We start from the raw sequence: 23,386 nt of genomic DNA, 5'->3' as shown, positions 1-23,386 counted from the left end.
TTGAGTTTAGAGATACAGCACAGAAACAGGCCCTTCAGCCCACCGAGTCCGCACCGACCAGTGATCCCCGCACACTAACACTAGGTTTCGGCCCAAAACGTTGCCTATTTCCTTCACTCCATAGATGCTGCTGCACCCGCTGAGTTTCTCCAGCATTTTTGTGTACCTTCGATTTTCCAGCATCTGCAGTTCCTTCTTAAACACTAACACTAGCACCTACACACACTAGAGACAATTTACAATTTTACCAAGCCGATTAACCTACAAGCCTGGACGTCTTTGGAATGTGGGAGGAAACCGGAGATTACGGAGGAAACCCAGGCAGATCACAGGGAGAAAGTACAAACTCTGTGCAGATTGTAGTCAGGATCGAACCCGGATGACCGGCGCTGTGAGGCAGCAGCTCTACCGCTCCGTCACCGTGCCACCTAAGATAGGTGGAAGGCAAGGTAGAATGGAAGATCGGGAATTCATCCCTTGCACATGAGAAGTCCATTCCATTGTCCGATAACTGTTGGAAGAAGCTCTTCTTGAGTGCAAAGGTACCTGCTTTAAAGCTTTTAGAAACATAGAAACATAGAAATTAGGTGCAGGAGTAGGCCATTCGGCCCTTCGAGCCTGCACCGCCATTCAATATGATCATGGCTGATCATCCAACTCAGTATCCCGTACCTGCCTTCTCTCCATACCCTCTGATCCCCTTAGCCACAAGGGCCACATCTAACTCCCTCTTAAATATAGCCAATGAACTGGCCTCGACTACCCTCTGTGGCAGAGAGTTCCAGAGATTCACCACTCTCTGTGTGAAAAAATTTCTTCTCATCTCGGTTTTAAAGGATTTCCCCCTTATCCTTAAGCTGTGACCCCTTGTCCTGGACTTCCCCAACATCTGGAGCAATCTTCCTGCATCTAGCCTGTCCAACCCCTTAAGAATTTTGTAAGTTTCTATAAGATCCCCTCTCAATCTCCTAAATTCTAGAGAGTATAAACCAAGTCTATCCAGTCTTTCTTCATAAGACAGTCCTGACATCCCAGGAATCAGTCTGGTGAACCTTCTCTGCACTCCCTCTATGGCAATAATGTCCTTCCTCAGATTTGGAGACCAAAACTGTACGCAATACTCCAGGTGTGGTCTCACCAATACCCTGTACAACTGCTGTAGAACCTCCATGCTCCTATACTCAAATCCTTTTGCTATGAAAGCTAACATACCATTCACTTTCTTCACTGCCTGCTGCACCTGCATGCCTACTTTCAATGACTGGTGTACCATGACACCCAGGTCTCGCTGCATCTCCTCTTTTCCTAACAACGTGTCATCGTTGCCCTAACAAAGGGCATCTCCCCTTTTACAACACAACGGTAGAGGAGAAAAGTTGAGCTGTCATCTCCACTTGAGCTTCTATCTACTTCATTGGAGACCGTCGGACTATCTATGTGAAGTGTCGATCGAGTTGATGAGGGGGTTGATGAGGGAGAGACTGCTTTGTGTGATAGAAAGGGCTGCGTCCGCAACTCTTTGCAATTTTGTGCAGTCTTGGGCAGAGCAGTTGCCAAGCCAAGTGATACATCAGGATAGAATGTTTTCTACGGTACAACTGTAATGCTTTGGGGCAGAGATCAAGTTTCTTGGTATATGCTACGGATTGCTAATGGTAGGAGAACAGAACAGATAAAAATAAAAGGAAAAGGACATTAACTGAGGCAAAATGATGACAGGTAGAAATGGCCAGTCCTCTTATAGATGGAATGGGAGAGCATGTCATCTATGGATGGAGAATGCAACTTTGAGTCCAGAAGATGAGGTGTTGGTCCTGAAGGTTACATTGGGCCTTCTTGTAGCAATGTCTTCCAGATTCAGAGACAATTTCTTCCCAGCTGTTAACAGGCAACTAAACCATTCTACTGCAAACTGAGAGCAGCCATGAACTGTTATCTCGTGGACCCCCAGACTATCTTTGATCAGATTTTACTGTCTTTACCTTGCACTAAACGTTATTCCCTTATCATGTATCTATACACTAAAAATGGCTCGATTGTAATCATGTATTGTCTTTCCGCTGACTGGTTAGCACGCAACAAAAGCTTTTCACTGTACCTCGGTACACGTGACAATAAACTAAACTGATGTCGAAGTCCGCAGACTGAAAGATTACAGTGGGAATGGGGTGATGGATTTTTTTTTTTAAGATACAAATGGAAACAGGCCCTTTGGCCCACCGAGTCAATGCCAACCATCTATCACCTATTCACACTAGTTCTATGCTATCCCATTCTACACATCAAGGGCAATACAGAAGCCAATTAACCTACAAACTTGCATGCTTTTGGAATGTGGGCGGAAACCGGAGCACCCGGAGGCAACCCACACAGTCACCAGGAGAACATGCAAACTCCACACACAGACAGCACCCGAGGTCAGGATCGAACCTGGGGTCTCTGGCGGTATGAGTAGTCTTTGGACACGGTCTACCACGGAGCACTGAGATTTGTTACTAATTTTAAAACCCTCACGCACCACTGCACTTTGTATGCTCAAGTTGGATGGTTTGCCCTGTCCACCCGCAGACTCCATCATTGGCATATCCTTATTTATAAGACTATCCTCGGTGTTCTTCCTTCATACCTGCAGAAGTATGTAATTCGAAAAAGCACAGGAACTTATCAGCTCCGCTCTGAGGACTTGTTCTTACTAACTGTACCTAAAGTCTGTACTGAACTGGGGAAAAGGGCATTTAGTTATGCTGCTCCCTTCGCATGGAACCAGCTGCAGAATGAACTGAAACTTAAGGAGCTGGTTTCTATAAACAGATTTAAATCCCTTCTTAATGATGTTGAAGCGGGCTCTTCTGTCTGTACATGCTTTGTTTGATGATGTTCTGACTGTGACTCTATTTATATGTTCTCTGTTGTTTTTAAATTATTGTCTGTAACTGTGGAACTGTGTTGCTGCCTGTCTTGGCCAGGACTCTCTTGTAAAAGAGATTTTTAATCTCAATGAGACTTCTCCTGGTTAAATAAAGGTTAAATAAAATAAAATAAAATAAATAAAAAATGAGGCAGCAGCTCTACCAGCCGCGCTACTGTGAAGCACAGGGTCACTCCTATGGGCTAAGCGATCAGTGATCTCCCGGTCTGAAGTGGTCCAGTGAAGCATTCAGTGGGAGGACAGTAAATGCTGGCCTCGCCAATAACACCCACGTCTGCTGAATGAATAAAAATAGAACTGCGTAACCCAAGACTGTGGGAAATTGGGAAATGCCAGAATGAAACATTAGAGGGAGCTCCCCGCAGTGTTGAAACAAGATGAGTTCCTGTTTTTGATTCAGACAGGTCTGGCCATCTGTACCCAATGTGGGCGTTTTTCTGCTTACAATTTAATTTATAAAAAATCACATTTCCCAGCTTGCCCAACATTAAATATTTTTTAGAAGGGCATATTTGGGTACTCTGCAGCAAGCTGCGTGGGCCCAGATAAAGAGTTATTTACACAATTTTAAGGCTAGATACAGCTCAGATAATAGTGCTTGACGCATTGCTCAAACCTAAGGGAAGTGTATTTTCCCACTGTATGTATTACTTGCCATGAAGTCAATATTTCAGTCAGGCATCGTAAATGGAATGGTCCAATGTTATCTCTAATAGGAGATAGAAAAGGCTGTAAGTCTGGATATAAGGTGGCACAGAATTGCCACTGGTAAAGACAATGCCTCACAGCTCCAGCGACCTGGGTTCGATCCTGACCTCCATTGATGTGTGTATGTGTGTGTGTGTGCGCGGGTGTGCGTGTGTGATTGTGTGCCTGTGTGTGTGTGCGCGGAGTTTGTATTTTCTTGCTGTGACTATGTGGGTTTCCCCAGGATGTTCTGGTTTCCTCCTGTATCCTAAAAACGCGCTGTTTCGGTAGGTTAGTTGGCCAATGTAGATTGCCCTAGTTAAGTTTGGAGATGCAGTATGGAAACAGGCCTTTCAGCCCACCGAGTCTATGCTGACCATCGATCACCTTTTCACCCTATACTAAGTGAATAGACTTAAGAGGAAGGATACACCCTTGCGATGGTACGGTGGCGCAGTGGTAGAGTTGCTGCCTTGCAGCGCATGCAGCACCAGAGACCCGGGTTCGACCCCGACTACTGATTCTATCTGTACGGAGTTTGAACGTTCTCCCCGTGACCGTGTGGGTTTTCTCCGAGATCTTCCATTTCCTCCCACACTCCAAACACGTATAGGTTTGTAGGTTAAGTGGCTTGGGTTTGTGCACTTGGTATAAGTGTAAATTGTCCCTAGTGTGTGTGGGCTTGTGTTATTGTGCGGGGATCGCTGGTCGATGCGGACTCGGTGGGCCGAAGGGCCTGTTTCTTCGCTGTACCTCTAAACTAAAAATCCCTTGCGAAGGAGGGAGTGTGACAAAGGTTCACCAGACTGGTTGGTAGGTTAGAGAGATTGGGCAATGAAGGGAAGTTAAGCGAGTTCGCCCAGACTCCCTGGAACTTGAAGGGATGATCTTGTTCAACCATTAAAAGTTGTTAAAGAGGTTGTAAGGATAGATGCAAGGCTTAGGTTTCTCTCTGGCTGGGGTTGAGCTTTGGAATTTGGAGCCCGGCCGAGGATGGGGCAGATATTTCGGTACGTTTGAAGGTGTGTCATCGTACTGTTTAATTTAGTTTAGAGATACGGTGCAGAAACTGGCCCTTTGGCCCACTGAGTATTCACCGACCAGTGATCCCCGCACATCAACACTATCCTACACACACTAGTGACAATTTCACATTTATACCAAGCCAATTAACCTACAAACCTGTACGTCTTTGGAGTGTGGGAGGAAACCGAAGCACCCGAAGAAAACCCACGCGTTCACAGGGAGAGCGGACAAACTCTGTACAGACAGCATTCGTAGTCGGGATCGAACCCGGGTCTCCGGCGCTGCATTCGCTGTAAGGCAGCAACTCTACCGCTGCGCCATCGTGACCGCTCATCTTTTAAGTTGGTAAAATTCTTTCAATCTCTTTCATAACTTTCTTTGTTTCAACAAGATCACCTCTTTCATGGGCCTGTCCCACTTAGGTGATTTTTTAGGCAACTACAGGCGACTAGTTTGTCGCCACATGTTCGCCGGTGGTCGCCGCGAGTCGTCTCCTCAGTCGCGCAAAACGTCGTGGCGTCTTTCTGGTCGCCGCTAAATTTTCAACATGTTGAACCATTTTCGGCGACAGTGGGTTTGGCGCAAATGAGCGTAGCTTGACTTCTCCTGACCTAGTTGACATAGGCTGTCGCCGGTTTTCAGTGACCTGCTATGACTATGACAGTCGCCGGCAGTTGCCTAAAAAATCGGCAAGTGGGACAGGTCCATTACTCTTCAAATCTCAGGCGCGTGTAGGACATTTTGCTTTGCTTTTCGTTGAACAATCCCTCCATCCCGTGAATCAATCTGGTCACACCCTTTTATCGCCGGTATATCCTTTATCAGGTAATATATTTCCACATCCCCTTCTGACAACAAAGGAGGCCTTTCAGCCCACTGACTCTATGCTGGCTGATAGAATAATCCTATTTCCCAATTTTTCCCTGTATTGCATTTCACCTACATTTCCATTTGCTCCCCCAAGATTCTCTCACCCACCGACAATGGGGGCAATTCCCAGTGGCCAATTAACCCACCTGACCAAACACCTTTAAGATCATAAGGTCATAAGGAATAGGAGTAGAATTAGGCTATTCAACCCATCAAGTCTACTCCCCCCATTCAATCATGGCTGATCTATCTCTCCCTCCTAAACCCATTCTCCTGCCTTCTCCACATAACCTCTGACAGCTGCACTAATCAAGAATCTATCTATCTCTGCCTTAAAAGTGTCAACTGACGATATCCATGTGGTGATAGCTCGGAAAGTGCTTCTCATCCTCCTCTTGCAGGGTGCCTCAGCTTTCCATTGGATAGCTCATTCTGTCTTGCACCCATTCTAATCAAGAATTTATCTATCTCTGCCTTAAAACTATACACTGACTTGGCCTCCACAGCCATCTGTGGCAAAGTATTCCACAGATTCACCACCCTCTGACTAAAGGAATTTCTCCTCATCTTCCTAAAAGAATGTTCTTTTATTCTGAGGCTATGACCTCTAGTCCTAGACTCTCCCACTGGTGAAAACATCCTCTCCACATACACTCTATCCGAGCCTTTCACTATTCTGTATATTCCAATGAGGCTCCTCCTCATTCTTCTAAACTCCAGCGAGGACAGGTCCAGTGCCGACAAACGCTCAACATTGGTCATGCTACTCATTCCTGAAGATGTAAGAGGAAACTGGTACATCTGGAGGAAATGCATGACCTAGTGTGTGAGATTGTATTACATGCTTCTGAAGGTCAGTAGGACTTGTTTCCTCTTATCAATTCTCCTAGTTATAACCCTAAAAATCTAACATGATTTACCATGTTTATAAATCCATGTTGACTCTGCATAATGCTTTTTCTTTTAAGTGGCCAGTTACCATTTCCTTAGTAACAGATTAAACATTTTGCTTACTGCTGAGCTGCTTCTGTAGTCCCCCATTTTCATTCCCTCTTCTTAAATAGTAGAGTTACATGTGCTACCTTCTAATCTGTGGGATCTACATTTGGATGTGGTGAGAGCGTGGTGAAAATCTCCAAGGAACATTTTAACCCGATGCTGCCTGAGATTTTGAAAAGCTGCAAGTGTGGACTAGAGTAAGTACTGTATTTGGTGAATCTGCAGGTCAGGCAGCTTCCATGGAAATAAAAACAAGATGCATTTATTTGTCACATGTACCAATTGGTAGAGTGAAATGTGTGGTCGCCATACAGCCATACGAATGATAAAGAGCACAGAACACGATAGTCTTTAACACAGACATCCCCACACTGCGGGATCAAAGTTTCCCATTGTGTGGGAAGACTCCAAAATTCAGTCATCCTCTTCTGTTGTCCTCTCGTGGTCGGGGGGCTCCCGAACCCCCCGCTGTCGCCGTTACGGGCGGCCCGATGTTCAGGCCCGCTCGCTGATGAAGATGATGAGAAGGAATTTCTTTAGTCAGAGGGTGGGGAACCCGTGGAATTCTTTGCCATAGAAGGCTGTGGAGGCCAAGTCAATGGATATTTTTTAAAGCAGAGATAGATAGATTCTTGGTTAGTATGGGTGTCAGGGTTATGGGGAGAAGGCAGGAGAATGGGGTTTGGAGGGAAGATCAGCCATGATTGAATGGCGGAGTAGACTCGATGGGCCGAATAGCCTAATTCTGCTCCTATTACTTATGACAATGAGGGGCCACAGAATGGTGATTTCATAGGTATCCATATGTTACAGGGAGAACACAGGAGAATGAGGTTGAGAGGGAAAATTGATCAAGATTGATCGGATGGCAGAGTAGACTCGATAGGCCAAGTGGCCTGATTCTGCCCCTATGTTTTATGGTCTTAAGTCATCCATGTTCAATGCACGGGGCACAGCTGGTGGAGCTGCTGCCTCTCAGGATGCCTGCCACAGGCTTGGGCTCAATTTCGATTTCCGGCACTGTTTTTCTGGAGTGACATATTCGGTTGTGCTGCTGCAAGTAAGAATTTCATGATTCTATCTGGGGCATATGACAATAAAACACTCTTGACTCTAGTCTGAAGAAGAGTCTCGAACCGAAACATCACCCATTCTTTCTCTCCAGAGTTGCTGCCTGTCCAGATGAGTTACTCCAGCTTTTTGTGTCTATCTTGGGTTTAAACCAGCATCTGCAGTTCCTTCCTACATTCTTGACTTTTGATATAAAATAATAAGAATAAACTTTATTTCGGACTCAAGGTCCAGACAAGGGACAACATTACATAAAAATGCATTGCATATTAAAAAATATCATCAAGTACATATAAAATCTTAGTATTTCACTTATAAAAGCATCATAAATTATATATTAAAAAAACCCCACAATACATGAATTAAAATCCGGAATAAAAAGAATGATCAATGTCCTACAACAAGACAATGATACCAATGTCTCCACAACTGGGATTCGTAGCGTTTAGGTAGTCCTGGACTTACCTTGACTTTTACCCTGTCCTTTTACCATCTGGACGCCCGCAGCAACGGCTGCGGAGGGTTGAGGTCCTGACCACGGGGGAAATGGAGGAGGACTGGCCAATTTATGTGCCTTCCACCACAGTGATGAATGCTGTGGTGGATGTTTGTGTTAAATGTTTATTGTGTTTGTGTGTTCTTTATCATTGTACCGCTGCTGACAAATTCATTTCACTTGCACTTTATGTGCAATGTGATGAATAAAACTGATTGATAAAACTGATTGATTGATTGATTGATTGTTTAGTGCTAAACCTTATGTTTGACAAGGCCACAATAATTACATTTTTAGAGTCATTTATCCTGCAGATGTATTGGTACATATGATTTCTTAGTTTGAAAAATAATATGCAGTGCACGTTGAAAGGTGATATCTTGGTTCTTGGTTTCTTGGTACTCCAAAATATTCCAAATGGAATTTAAACTGGAGGTGGTGAAGGGAGGGATTAAGCCAGAAAGTGTTATTGGGAAGAAAGAGCTACTTTAAATTTTGTTGCATCTGGTTGGGTAACTATCGTTGGGTGGAGATTGTTCCATGCTTTAATTGTGCGGGGGAAGAACGAATTGCTGTACACATCTGTCTTTGTAGCTGGGATCACAAATTGGATCGAATGCCCTCGTCTGCTCCTAATTGGTTTGGGTTTGGTCTTGTAGTCTATGTCGAGCTGACCATTTAACATTTTGTAAAAACAGGTCAAACGGTGAGCTCCACGTCTGTCTTGGAGAGGGTGATGCACCGTGTGATGGGCGTTCAGCATCGCCAAGGACTGCTCTCACCCCAACAATGGACTGTTTACCCTCCTACCATCCGGGAGGCGCTACAGGTCTCTCCGTTGCCGGACCAGCAGGTCCAGGAACAGCTTCTTCCCTGCGGTTGTCACACTACTCAACAATGTACCTCGGTGACTGCCAATCACCCCCCCCCCCGAACACTCCTCCCACAGGAAAAATAAGTCTATGACTGTATGCATGTAAATAGTTTTATATATTAAAATCATATTCTATGTCGCTCTTCCAGGGAGATGCTAACTGCATTTCGTTGTCTCTGTACTGTACACTGACAATGACAATTAAAGTTGAATCTGAATCTGAATCTGATATATATAATAATAAATATATGCATATATATATACACATACATATATACACACATACATATATACACATACATATACACATACATATGCACACATACATATGCATACATTTATATGCATACATATATATATACACACATATATAAACATATATATATATACATACATACATGCATATATACATATACATGCATATATAAACATATATATACATACATATACATGCATATATACATATACATGCATCTATACATATACATGCATATATACATATACATGCATATATAAACATATATATACATACATATACATGCATATATAAACATATATATATACATATACATGCATATATACATATACATGCATATATACACATACATGCATATATACACATACATGCATATATATATACATATGATTATTTTCCAACGATCAATAGATTTAGGATCAGTTCTTGTGGATTGGAGGATAGCTAATGCTATCCCACTTTTCAAGAAAGGAGCGAGCGAGAAAACGGGGAATTACAGACGAGTTAGCCCGACTTTGGTGATGTGAAAGATGCTGGAGTCATATAATCTCTATAATCTTTGGTGGTGGGTACACGGTAGCCCCGCCCCTCTGCTCCTGCTCCTGCTCCAGCCCCGCCCGCCCGGCGGGGGTGACGTCATCGTAAGACGGCCGGGGCGGGCGGGCCGCCATTTTGAAGGGGGGGGGGGGGGGGTGTCCGTCCGGCGGCCGCGGGCTCAGCGAGCGGGGGAAGAGGCGAACAGCAGCGCCATCGGGGAACGCAATCCGCCGCCATCCTCCGCCCTGTCCAGCCCGGCGTGTTCGCCACGGGCCTCGGCCGCATCCCCGGGCACCGCGCTAACACCGGGTACCTCCATTTCCAGCCGATTCCACCATGGCAGGTGAGAAGCGAAGCGTGAAATCTATCTCCCTCTCTCTCTCTGTCCCCCTCCTGCCTCCCTGCCTCTCCATCCCACCCCCTCGCCCCGCTTCACCTTCAAACCCGAGCCCATTTCCCCCCCCTCTGTCACCTCACTTCAGGCCTGCAGACTGACCACTGTAACCCAAAGGGCTGGGAAACAAGGGTGGAACGAACCTCAATCTACAATTGCTAGTCTCTTCCCCCACCCCCCCCCCCACACACACAAAAAAACAAAACAGCAAATTGATTTAATTGTAATTTAATTTCATACCTTGCAGCTAATAATAAATCTAAACCAATGCAAGGCTGGAGGATGTGAATTCCCTGTGAATGTTCCTTCCTTCCACCCACCCAACCCCACCCCAGCATCTATCATGCTTGTTTTTCTTTCTACTAATATGCCACTGTATATTAATTTTAATTTTCTCCATTCATTCAGGTGTTGGAAGTGGTGGCAATGACATTCAGTGGTGTTTCTCGCAGGTGAAGGGAGCAATAGACGATGATGTTGCAGAAGGTAAAGCAATTCAAATTTGCATTTCCCTACAGTTTTTATTTTCTGGCCTCCCATATCTCATGCTTTTTCTCAGATTTTTTTTTTCCTTGTTGAATGGATGGAGCATCTATTGCAGTTTCTTTCCCTCCTAGTGTCAGTGATGATGAGTGGTCTGGGAGAGTAAACAAGATGCACTGTATGAATTACTTGGAAAGTAAGATGGATGTGAACAAGGTCTTGAATCTGAGTGTGCATATGTGAATTTTATATATGCACAAATGCTAGTTTGCAATTGGAAGGAAGTAATATAAGGAACATTTGAGTATGTATATTCTGGATATTAAGGTGCAGATAAAATATATTAATGCAAAAGCAAATGCTTATTCTCCAAGTGTTTGAGATTTGTTTGTAGTTGAAAGATGCGGTAGGCTTTTAGCTGAAGAAGTTGATTTTGTGAGATATTCTGTGGGTACTCTGGCACTCCTTGCTGTGCACACACAGTTTGCAATTCTTTATTGCATAGGTTGAATTAATTGAAATAATATATTATTACTTTCATTTGTGCTGTATGACAAAAACATATTGATTCGGGGAAGTTATTCCTGCTGATTATTGTATCATTTTTATGATTACCTTGGTGGGTAAACACGTTTTACTTATCAGTAATTGAATAGTAGAATTCTTTCAATTCTGAACATACCAGGCAGTGTCGTACTGATTTCAGTAAATTGTATTTTGATAAAAATGAGAGTGATCACATTTGCACATTTCTGGATCAAAACACAAATTGCTGAGGAACTCAGGCAGCATTTAGGGAGGGAATGGTCAGATGATATTTCCAGGTTGAGATCCTTCAGACTTTTTTTGGATATTACCTTCCAAACTAGGACAATGTTATTGTATCTTACGAAACATAATGAAGAACTGGTGACAGATTTGTCTTTGATTTGAATGGAATTTGAAATGAATAAAGAGTAATGTTGAAGAAACAAGCTAGAGTATGCATGTTAGAGCAGTTGCAGATTTTAGGCTGAGGATAAAAGATTGTTGAAATATGTTTCCTGTGAGTACAGTGCTCTCTTAAACTCATGGAGTTTATTGGTGTATTTGATGGTCTCCTGACTTTGAATTTTGTATTCTGAGCATATTTACTACTCTGAGTTTTGGTGGAAAAGTGCAAAGTTGTGAAAAACTTTGAATCTTGACAGCGAGGAGGTAAATCTGAAGCAGGGTCACCCATTCCTTCTCTCTGCCTGTCCCACTGAGTTACTTCAGCTTTTTGTGTCTATCTTAGGTAAATAGCATAGCTGGATTGTCCATGTTACTTGTACCAGGAAACAGGTGTTTTGATTTATTTTCGCTACAACCCTAAGCTTGTACTCTGCCCATGCCAGGTAGTGCCTATAAAGTTGGTATTGGTTATTATGTGCACCGAGATACAGTGAAGACTTTGCATGTTATTCTGCTAAGTCATACCATGCATGCGTGCAATGAGAGCATGCATAAGAGTAATAGCTAGTGCAAAAAGAAATGGGGAAACAGCACGCAGAATGTAGTGTTACAACTACAGAGAAAGTGCATCATTAAAAAACTGCAAGTGCAGCGACTAGGTACATTGAGAGATCAAGAATACATCCTTAATATACGAGAAGTCCGTAAGCAGTGGGGAAGAAGCTGTTCTTGAATTTGGTGGTACATGCTTTCAAGCTTTGGTATCTTCTGCAAAATGGAAGAGAAGAGTGAATGTCTGGGGTGTGAGCGGTCCTGAGGTTTCCTGAGGCAGTGTGCATTGTAGATGGAGTTGGTGCGAGGGAAGAGGAGGATGAGGCTCTTTCATGTGATGGATTGAGTTTTGTCCATAACCCTGCAATTTCTTGCTGTCTTGGGCAGAACAGTTGCCATATCAAACTAAGCTATGATGCATCCCGAATGGGTGTTTTCTTATGTGCGTCTTTGGAAATTGATGAGTTGCCGAATTTCCGGTACGCTGATGTTTCTGGTCAATCTTTTTGCTGACTGGATAGCACGCTACAAAAAGGCTTTTCACTGTACCTCGGTACACATGACAGAAATAAACTAAACTAATGCATTATGCTGCCGGTTACGAGACATTCTATCATTTCATTGGGCCGTGTGTGCTTTCCACTATTCCAGTGTGCCACTTGATTCTAGGGCCAGATTTTGAGTTCATTTGGAAGAAGGGGTCTTTGTTTAATGACCTGTGCATCTCAAGTGAGTTTATTGTCATGTGCCCACAGTGAGGTACAGGTACAATGAAAATCATGCTTGCAGCGGCATCGTGGGCACAGACTCCGATAAACGCACAAAACAGATTATACATTAATTGCGCAAGTTCTAAAAGAAGACTGCAAAATAACAAGACGTCAGTGCAAAAACATAATTTAAATTAAAAATACAAGTAGCTGTTTCTTGAGTCAATTTCTAAATCTGCTTTTATTAACCTTTCTAAGAACATTTAGCCATTGATTTTTCATAATCTCTTTGAGATATATTTGGACTGCATTTGGAAAGAATGTAGCAAATCAGTATAACCTAGTGTTTTGCAATATTTAAATTGATTGCTTCTTGTCAGCCCATTACTAGCAAAAAGCCTGTATGTCCATTTCCACATGAAACATGACAGTTTTAAATTAGTTTTGTATGTTTGTTCTGGTTTTGTAAGGAGTGTACAGCACGTGTACAACTTCACCCACAGATCTGTGCACTTTATTGTGATGTGAAGTGTAAAAGTGTGCAAGTAGTGGCGGGCCTTTTCTTTGCAGGCCTTGCACTTTGATCTGCAAAGCAATCTTTATTGATGTTTAAGAGATTAGATGAAATATCCCAGGACAAAGTGTTGCTGGGAGTGTTCATCTCTTTAAATACCTGTTTAGATAAGAGAATATGAATGAGTACCAGTAGTGAGTAGTTATATTGCACTAGTTTTGATTTGGTGGTGCATACCTAGCTACCTAATCTGACCCTGGATTTCATGGCAGTGGTAGTCTTCCATTTTTTTAGTCTGATAGAATGATTTTTAGCCAGATAGAATGATTTTTAGCCAGATAGAATGATTTTCCACAAGATGAGGGAATCTGTTGGAAACCCATAGAAAATAGGTGCAGGAGGAGGCAATTTGGCCCTTCGAGCCTGCACTGCCATTCATTGTGATCATGGCTGATCTTCTTATCGAGTCCACACACAAGATTAGAAGTTGTTCAGCCAGAGCTGAACACACTTCTCGGCATCTGCATACAATGGTGTCTGTCTTGTCGCTTCTTGTCTGTGGTGGTGGAAAGATTGGTGGAAACAAGGCCGACGCGAATGCTCTTTCCAGTTGAAGAAATAGGAACGTTCACCTCTTATTGTTTAGTAGTTTAAACATGGTGGGGAATCGATTACATGGGCAAGGTACCACTCAGTTTCATGAAAGCCAAGCAAATAGAAGTCTGAAGTACAGTACAGTCTGAAGAAGGGTCCCGATCCAAAATGTCACCTATCCATTTTCTCCAGAGATGCTGCCTGACCCTCTGAGTTACTCCTGTAATTGTGTCGGTCAATGTAGAGTTGTTTAACTTGGGGATGCAGCATGGAAACATGCCCTTTGGCCCACAGCGACTATCAATCTCATGCTCACTGATTCAATCTTTTCCCACTTTCTCATCCACTCCCTATGCACTATGGGCATTTTGCAATGGCCAAGTAACCCAGAAACCTGCAAGTTATTGGGATGTGCAAAGAAATTGGAGCACTCGGTCATAGGGAGAGAATGGGCAAACTCCACACAGACAGCACCCGAGGTCAGGGTTGAACCTGGGTCTCTGACGCTGAGACTCTGCAGCTCTATCTGCTGTGCTGCCTGAAGTGGTTCCACTTGCTTCAAGCAATGCTATCAATATCTTTGTCAACAATTTAACAGCAAAGCCCAATGAAGAATGAAGCTGGGACAATACCTTGCATCTTAATTAAATCTTCCAAATTAAAATTGTCTCGGTATGATGCTCGGCATTTGGGTCAAATTACTCAGTCACGGGTATGTTGCTGGTGGCTTGGGTTGAGAAAGGCAAATAGTCAGGTTCAAGCTGTCAGCCCTTGATAGCATCGGAGTAATCTTTATTGGATATGGTTTGCTAATTTAAATTTCTTCTATTCTGAATATAAGCCCTCCGGTTCAGTATTGGTAGATCCTGCAGTGGAATATGTCTAACAATGTTACCTTGACACATGAACTAAATCACTAGTGGCTGAAGTGGGGGAGAATAGGCACACTCAATCTGCAAGGGTTTTGGATTGAGGAGAATTTTGTCTGCTGTGTACATATGAAAGAATTGTTCAACCACTTAGTTGCTCCCTCAATGTATGTGTTCAAACTACTCATCAAAGACTTCTGTCACATTGCCCTGAGGCAGTTGCACAATGCACTAGAGAAGTTGACCAAGGTGATTGGTGGGAATCGACATCTTGCTGTTTTCCTATTTATCTGGATTTCAATTTTGAAGTGAAGGTTTTGATACAGCAATGGCAATCTCCCGTTGCAACTAACTGTAGATAATCAAGGAGTTCTTTAAAACCATCCTGTTTTTTGCAGAAGAAAATTTGTAACTCCATTAATTATTTTCTATTTCATGGGATGCATGCGCAAGTAGATAAGAGATGCTCTTGGCATTATGTTCGGCACAAACATTGTGAGCCCAAGGGCCTGTTCTTGTGCAGTGCTGTTCTATCTTCTACGTTCAAGCATCATGGCAAAGGCGTTTCATTGCTTATCCTGAACCAATAGTCTTGCTAAGCCATTTTGATTTTGCTGTAATGTAAAGGACTTGCATTTAAGATTTGTTAAGGTAGTGCTAAGTTGTATTGTCACGGATTGCATTAAAACTCAGAAATGTTTATTTATTGCCAAGGAGACATAGAGCACAGAGATGTTTAAGTACTGAAGAAGGATCTCGACCCGAAATGTCACCTATTCCTTCACTCCATAGATGCTGCCTCACCTGCTGAGTTTCTCCAGCATTTTTGTCTACCTTGGGGCACAGAGATGAGCCATTTGGCCCACCAGCTGCATGCCAGCTATCGAGCACCCGCTTACACTGATCTCATTTTTTCTTCCCTCCAAACCCTCATCAATTCTTTCCCAGATTCTACCACACAACCACATACTCTGAGCTATTTAAAACGATGCATCAAGAGCCATTTAAGATGATTGATTAACTGTCCACTCTGCTCTTCTTTGGGATGTGGGAGGAGAGTGGAACACTTGGAGGAAATCCATGCTGTCATCACATAGCAGCTCTACTAGATGGGCCACTGTGTCAGACTCAATGATCATGAGGAATAGAATTTATCCAATATAGTTATATGTTCTGATCTTCTAGACCAGTTGGATCTTCAGGATGATTTTTGATCTTTGGAAAGCTAATGGTTATTATTCTGTTGCTGACATTCTGTATTGCAAATCATTACTGCAAACTAAATCTCAGTTGATAACATTGCTTTGGAAATCCCTATTGGCAGAGCAAGGGCATTTAAGTGACCAACCACTATTCTTTTTGTACTCAAGACGTTCTCTACATAGGTTCCCAAAATACCTTCATGGGTTCAGCGGTAGTACAGCTGTAAACATTTTTAACTTGTTACTTAAGGATAGTACTTGAGGACCTGTCCAAATCACTTGTGTTTTGGGGGGGATGTGGAAGATATTTAACTGTCCAAGTAATTAAGTATAATACACAGCAGAGCTGTTCAGACTAGGAACCTTCCGCATTGAATCTGCCTTGAGATTGGGATTATTTTTCAGCCAGTTTGGTATTTGGCTACTGTTACTTCTGGGCGAAGGAGGCACACAATATTGCACACGTACATCTGTTACTTCATAATGGGTTGCATTTGCTCATTCATTCAATAAGCTATTGCAATCACAATCTTCCAAACTCTCAGCAATGAACATGAATCTAATATTTCCATGTCTATTCCACTGCAAGAAACCATTATAGGAGTATAAAGCACTTTAACTCCGTCACCCATTCCCAATCTGAAAGTCAGAGAAGCCCCCTGTCCACTGTACCAGCTGAGTATACGCCAGGAATTGAACATCAGATCTGCATCTTGCGGTGACTCAATTTCAGTGTGAGAATCGTACAGAGGTGTGTCACTATTTCTGATCTGGTTCCACAACTGGTCCAGTTTCTTCTGTTCTATGGAGTCTTATGCAATGAGGTAATGCTAAGATTACCTGTACTTACAGAATTTGCAAAAAAAAAAGTATTTTCTGAGCAGTTTCATCACTTGTAGGATATTGACATAACACCCTGGCTGAGGAGTGCCTTAATTTTGAAAAAATGTATGAATTGCGTGATGGAATAAGGCATAGTGCATCAGCAGATGTGTCATCCCTGTGACCCAACCCTGAATATTTGGATTTTTTTTAAAGTCGTGGGATTAATAACCTGTCCCTGGAATAATGGAGAGATATAGTTGGATATTTATTTTGTAAACATTTTATTATGTATTTGTAAAAAAAAATTGTGAGCAAAGTGGTGGACATGAAGATTGGATGTGATGGTGAAAGTTCCAGACTATCCTTTTGATCAAATACTGCTCTGATGGGCTCACATGGTTCTGACACTGCCAGGTTTAGAACTGTGGGGGTAGAGCTGCATGTTCAAATGAGATAGTAGTGGCAGGTTCCTTTTCCTCGTGATTCCATATTCAGCCAATACTTACCCGATCACCAGTTTTCACTATCACTTAGTTTCTGGTGCAACATAAATTGAGCGTGCTTATTGGTTTCACAGTTTTTCTTGGGTAGAGTTAAACTCGTGATCGGTTTGCTTCCTTACGATCCATGTTACTTCTGGTATTTAGGTCAGTGACGCTCTTCCGCCCATTTGTTTACGATAAGAAAGCCCACTCGTGCAGTCCAGTTGATATTACCCGTCTTTCCGTAACATTTTAGCCTTTCTGGCTAACTCTCCACTTGGAGGACCAGGGTGCCTGCTTCGTCATGGTCCTCCCCTTTGCACCAGTTTAAGATGATTGAACCTGCCATAGAAAGCTGCTGCCAACACACACTCGGGTGTATGAGAGAGTGCAAGTTGCCCTGCACAGCAAGTCACAAGCACCAGGGGATGGGTTGTGTTGTATAGCATTAACTTGCAGAATCTAGTTATTTTTGAGGTGTTGCAAATCGGGGGACAGACTGGCGCAAAATTAAAATTTCATCCTTAAAACTGACCATTCTCAACACATGAGTTTATCAACCATTATTTTGCCTCTGTCTATTCCCCGATTTGTAACACCTCAAAAATAACTAGATTCAGCAAGTTAATGCTATACAACACAACCCATCCCCTGGTGCTTGTGACTTGCAAGTTGCAAGTTGTATTCTTTCATACTCCCGAGCTGCCAAGTCCAGAACCATGAATTTAAACAAAATATTTTTGTTAGAGGCCCAATTCCAATGCGAACTGGGGGTAAGACATGATCTCAAGAGTGGTTTGGGTAGCATTACCTCTGGTGCTACATCTTGTTATTAGAATTTATTTTGCTGTTCCTCTTCTTTGACCCGCTGAGTTACTCCGCTGAGTCTATCTTCAGAGTCTATCTGTTGTTGCTTCCTACTAAGATAAGATAGAAACAGAAAAGTAGATGAAGTAAAGCCCTTCGAGCCAGCACCACCATTCAATATAATCAAGGCTGATCATCTAAAATCAGTACCCCGTTCCTGCTTTTTCCCCCATATCCCTTGATTTCTTTAGCCCCAAGGGCTACATACATCTAACTCTCCCTTGAAAACATCCAGTGAATTGGTCTCCACTACCTTCTGTGGCAGAGAATTCCACAGATTCACAACTCTCTGGGTAGAAACTTTTTTCCTCATCTCAGTCCTTACTGGCCTACCCCTTATTCTTAAACTGTGACCCCTGGTTCTGGACTCCCTCAACATCGGAATTATTTTTCCTGCATCTAGCCTGTCCACTCCTTTAAGAATGTTTAATGTTTCTATAAGATTTCCTCTCATCCTAAATTCCAGTGAATACAAGCCCAGTCAACCCATTCTTTCATCATATATCAGTCCCGCCATCCTGGGACTTAACCTGGTGAACCTACGCTGTACTTACTTCCTCAATAGCAATAATGTCCTTCCTCAAATTAGAAGACCAAAATTGCACATAAATACTCCAGGTGCGGTCTCACCAGGGCCCTGTACAACGGCAGTAGGACCTCATCTCAGTCCTTACTGGCCTACCCCTTATTCTTAAACTCAAGAGTGGTTTGGGTAGCATTACCTCTGGTGCTACATCTTGTTATTAGAATTTATTTTGCTGTTCCTCTTCTCTGACCCGCTGAGTTACTCCGCTGAGTCTATCTTCAGAGTCTAACTGTTGTTGCTTCCTACTAAGATAAGATAGAAACAGAAAAGTAGAAGAAGTAAAGCCCTTCGAGCCAGCACCACCATTCAATATAATCAAGGCTGATCATCTAAAATCAGTACATTATTGCTATTATGTAGCCCTTGGGGCTAAAGAAATCAAGGGAATTCTAAAAATAGGAAGGAACTGCAGATGCTGGTTTAAATCGAAGGTAGACATGAAATGCTGGAGTAACTCAGTAGGACAGGCAGCATCTCTGGAGAGAAAGAATGGCCGACGTTTCGGGTCGAGACTGATCTGAAGAAGGGTCGAGACCTGAAACGTCACCCATTCATTCTCTCCAGAGATGCTGCCTATTCTGCTGATGTACTCCAGCATTTTGTGTCTACCTGCAGTAGGACCTTCTTACTCCTAAGGATAGGGTAGAACTACAGTAGGTGAGAGGTGCTGTTCCCTATTGTGAAACAACAGAAGAGCACACAAGGAATCCTTTCCTGAAATACATCCCCTTTGCCCAGAGAATATTAAAACATTTGGCAGACCAAATTTTACAGAAGAGGTTGTATTTCATAAGTTGTGGAATATGTTTAAATATTAGCATTGAACAGTATATACAATCTAAACATGAAGTGCTGGAGAAACTCAGCAGACCAGGCAGGATCTGTGGAGGGAATGGGCAGATGGTTGGGACCCTTCAGTATATCAAAGCTAAGGGTTAGTCAGGACTGATGATTAGAGTTGCCAGTTCTTGCACAGAATCATATTACCGGATTTAAGGAAATGTGTCTGCGTAGGCATGCTGCAATATGTTCTGTGTTTTTAGCATTCACATACAAGAGCGAATCTAAGGGGGTTGCTGTGATTAAATGTCAAACACTCAAGGGCATAGGCTTCAGGTAAGAGAGGGAGAGTTTAAAGGAGATTTACAAGGCACGTTTTTATTCAGCGAGTAATAGGTGACTGGAATGCACTGATGAGAAGGCGATGGGGCTAATAATGTATAAGAGACATTTAGACAGGCATGTGAACAGCCAGGAAATGGAGAGACATAGACCATATATAGGCAGATGGGCTTAGTTGAAATTGTCATCACCGTAGACATTGTGGGTTGAAAAACCTGTTCATGCACTGTACTGTATATTCTCTTTCCACAGGTTGCCTAACCTACTGAGTGCTTACTATTTTTATTAGACTTTCAGTTTTGTGTCCTACCATTAAATCATTCATTCAAATGGGCAATTGGTGAATTGACTTTAATTCTGTTGTGGGACTGGGAGAAGAACTGCACTGACAGAGGTGTCTTTTTCCAGCTGAAACATTAAAGCAAAGCTTTATCTGCCCTAACTCACAAAGTTCCATGGACTCAATACAGTAATGCAAGCCGAGGAAGCTGTGTGGGCTGGCAATGGTGTTGCCAGGGTTGGTGTCGGCAGCCCAGCCTGGAAGCGACTGGGTAGGGCAGTGTGGGTGGGGGGGGGGGGGGGGGGGGCAGCCTGACCAGGTAGATGATGCAGCCCAAGGGTGGCGTCGGTAGTCCGTCCTTGTGGTGATCCGTTCAATATAACAGAAATCTGTTATAGTGGTCCCTAAAAACAAGGGCTTACTTTAGCCCTGCAGTCAGTGTGAGAACTTTTGAAGTAATTTTTACTCTTGCCATTATTACTATAGGATGTTTGAAATGTTGATCTTCGCATTTTCCAAAGTTAAAAATTTACACTACATTACAGAAAGTGGGTGAAATATCACATTGGTGTATGGGTGTAGACCAGGACTAAAGAATGCACACAAGCTTGTCAGTAAAACTTTACAAGATCGTTTTAATTGGAGTTTAAATGCATGCTCTGACAAGTCTCTGATGACTGGCTTCATCAGTACCTCGTGTGTTAATTGCAGGGTGGGGTTTAACAATGCAGACCAGTAAGGCCCATGGGTGAATGAACGATTTTGTCCAAGTTTCTCTTTGGGTAATTGACCTTTGGTTTAGAATCAAGTAATCTGTTTTGGTTATACAAGATTATGTGAGGCATAAATAGAAGTACAAAAGAGGGGGAAAAAGTTCAGTATGTATACATATACATGCTCACAGGTACATACATACACATACATACATACACATACAAGCTCACACACACACACACACACACACACACACACACACACACACACACACACACACACACACACACACACAGTGAGTGTGTAAATATACACACTGAACTTTTTTTTCTCTTTATACTGTTTACAGTGTACTATGTTTACATTCTGTTGTGCTGCAGAGGTAAGAATTTCATTGTTCTATCATGACAATAAAACACACTTGACTCTTGAGGTAATACTCGTGGACATGAGCAAGGGAGCGTTTTGGTAGGCAGATGGATGGGGATTAGAGTGGAAGGTGCGAGACAGACATTGAAAAGTTGCTATTTGTGAAGCAAATGAAGGGATATAGGAGGAGGGGGATTAGAGAAATTGGAGCGAGTCCCGATGGGGAAAGGGGGATGCATATGGGATTAGCTGACATGGAATGATGACTGGCACAACCATGGTGGGCCAAAGGGCCTGTGCTGTCCTATAAATGTTTACTCATGTTCACTATCCAATGACCTGTATAGAGTTTGGGTGAAACTAGGATATGATTTGGGTGCCATGTCATCCCTACTGACATTCAGCCCTGGAAGGCTTTATGCTTTGGAGTTAAAGGAGCAATGCATGTTGTGATGTGGACTGAGCAGCCGGACTCTATTGGTGCCTGAGTTATTGGTATTTGGAATGGGGGTAGAAACCCGTAACAGAAGAGTATGATGCACGAATTGAGCTATTGGTTTAGTTTGATAATTGGAAGACCAGGAAATGGATTGGGTGGGCCAGATGTAAAGCAAGGACATCTATCTTTCTATCCCCACTCTGATTGTTCAGCAGCTGCTTACTGAAATAGCATTGACCACAAGCTGTTTTGATGTCAATAATTCTGTCTGTAGTTGCACGCTGTCATCTTTGTCACTGGTTGTCTTGCATTGAAATGTGTAGCTGTAGTATCCAGTGTTGGGGCAGCACTGTGAATGTGGTTTCAGTTGGAGAATTTATGGAGAATTTCCGGTATTTAGCATGGTAGGCACATGTCATGCTCAGTGAGAGATTGAGGCCACAAAGCCCAGATTTAGTACTATGCTTGCATTGCCTGATTGTGGATCAGTAGTTTGGGTGTAGACACAAAAGAAGGTGAGGCAGCATCTATGGAGAGAAGGAATGGGTGACGTTTCAGGTCGAGAGCCTTCTTCAGACTAGTGGGAGAACTGGGAAGGGGAAGGAGAGAGACAGCAAGGGCTATCTGAAGTTAGAGAAGTCAATGTTCATACCGCTGGGGTGTAAACTACCCAAGTGCAGTATGAGGTGCTGTTCCTCCAATTTGCGTTGGGCTTCACAAGACAGAAAGGTCAGTTTGGAAATGGGGGGGGGGGGGGGGGAGTTGAAATGCTGGACAACAGGGAGATCAGATAAGTTGAGTAGTTTGGGTATTACAGTCTTCTGGCTGAGGAGCTGAAATAATATTCTTGTGGACTCCCTTGCAGGAAATGTGTCAAGTGTTACCTAAAATAGGCAAATGCAAAAACCTTTTAGCACAGTGTTGCCAATTGCTCATTGCCCCTAGACCTGCAATCCGCACCTTGTAATGTGGAATGTCGTTTTCCTACCCAGTGCTTGCTTTTCAGTGTTGTTGATCTTTTGGCATGTTGCTACAGGAATTTAGGCAAAGTGCAAAAGAGAATGTGAACAGCTTATTTCCCACGTGAGCTGCCGCTGTAAAGAAAAGTGAATGAGACGCCCACAGATCTTGTTCTGCAAAATCTGTTTCATAAGGAGATGTAAAGAACCCATGAGCTAATGAAAAGCGTAGTGAGAAATTAGTGGTGAAGAGTTTAAATTATGTCATAAAGTCATACAGCATGGAAATGGGCCCTTTCGACCCAACTTGTCCTTGTTGACCAAGGTGCCCAATCTAAGATAGTCCCATTTCCATGTCAGTGTTTTTCTTCTGTCATACTAGAGTTGGTAACAACATTGATATACACTCATACATACATAGGCCAAAGTTGCATTGAGTACCTGTCAAGTTGACATCATTCGTAAGATGGATTTAGGAAGGTTATGCTCATTCTATATTCCTACTTCCCCTTGAAGTGTTCTTCCTCGATAGATTCATTGAGTTGATGATGCATCAATAATAGTGTTTGTTCATGTCTGGATTTTGACCTGGGCAATCAACAACTATGCCAACTAGGATTGAGTAATTTGGAAGTGATTTTCCCCATTGGATTATCATGCTCTTTCTATGGTGATAGACTTTGCACACTGGATCTGCATATCTCTACACAGAGACCCTTGGTGATACACTTTGCACAAGTGGAGTTG

The 23,386-nt window shown here is 42.9% G+C and overlaps 1 protein-coding gene across 1 annotated transcript in view; it reads left to right on the top strand.

Moving 5' to 3' along the window:
- The first annotated feature begins 9,879 nt into the window (after positions 1-9,879).
- ppp2r2a (protein phosphatase 2 regulatory subunit Balpha) overlaps positions 9,880-23,386 on the top strand; it is a 54,023-nt gene continuing 40,516 nt past the window's right edge. The window contains exons 1-2 of the mRNA XM_033013769.1: positions 9,880-10,088; positions 10,548-10,625. Of these exons, the coding sequence (XP_032869660.1) occupies positions 10,082-10,088; positions 10,548-10,625 (85 nt within the window). The 5' untranslated portion in view covers positions 9,880-10,081. The remainder of the gene's footprint in view (positions 10,089-10,547; positions 10,626-23,386) is intronic.

This window comes from Amblyraja radiata, chromosome 39 (genome assembly GCF_010909765.2).
Source record: "Amblyraja radiata isolate CabotCenter1 chromosome 39, sAmbRad1.1.pri, whole genome shotgun sequence".
Lineage (NCBI taxonomy): Eukaryota > Metazoa > Chordata > Chondrichthyes > Rajiformes > Rajidae > Amblyraja > Amblyraja radiata.
The sequence above is the reverse complement of the archived record's forward strand: the minus strand, read 5'-3'. Positions and strand labels throughout refer to the sequence as shown.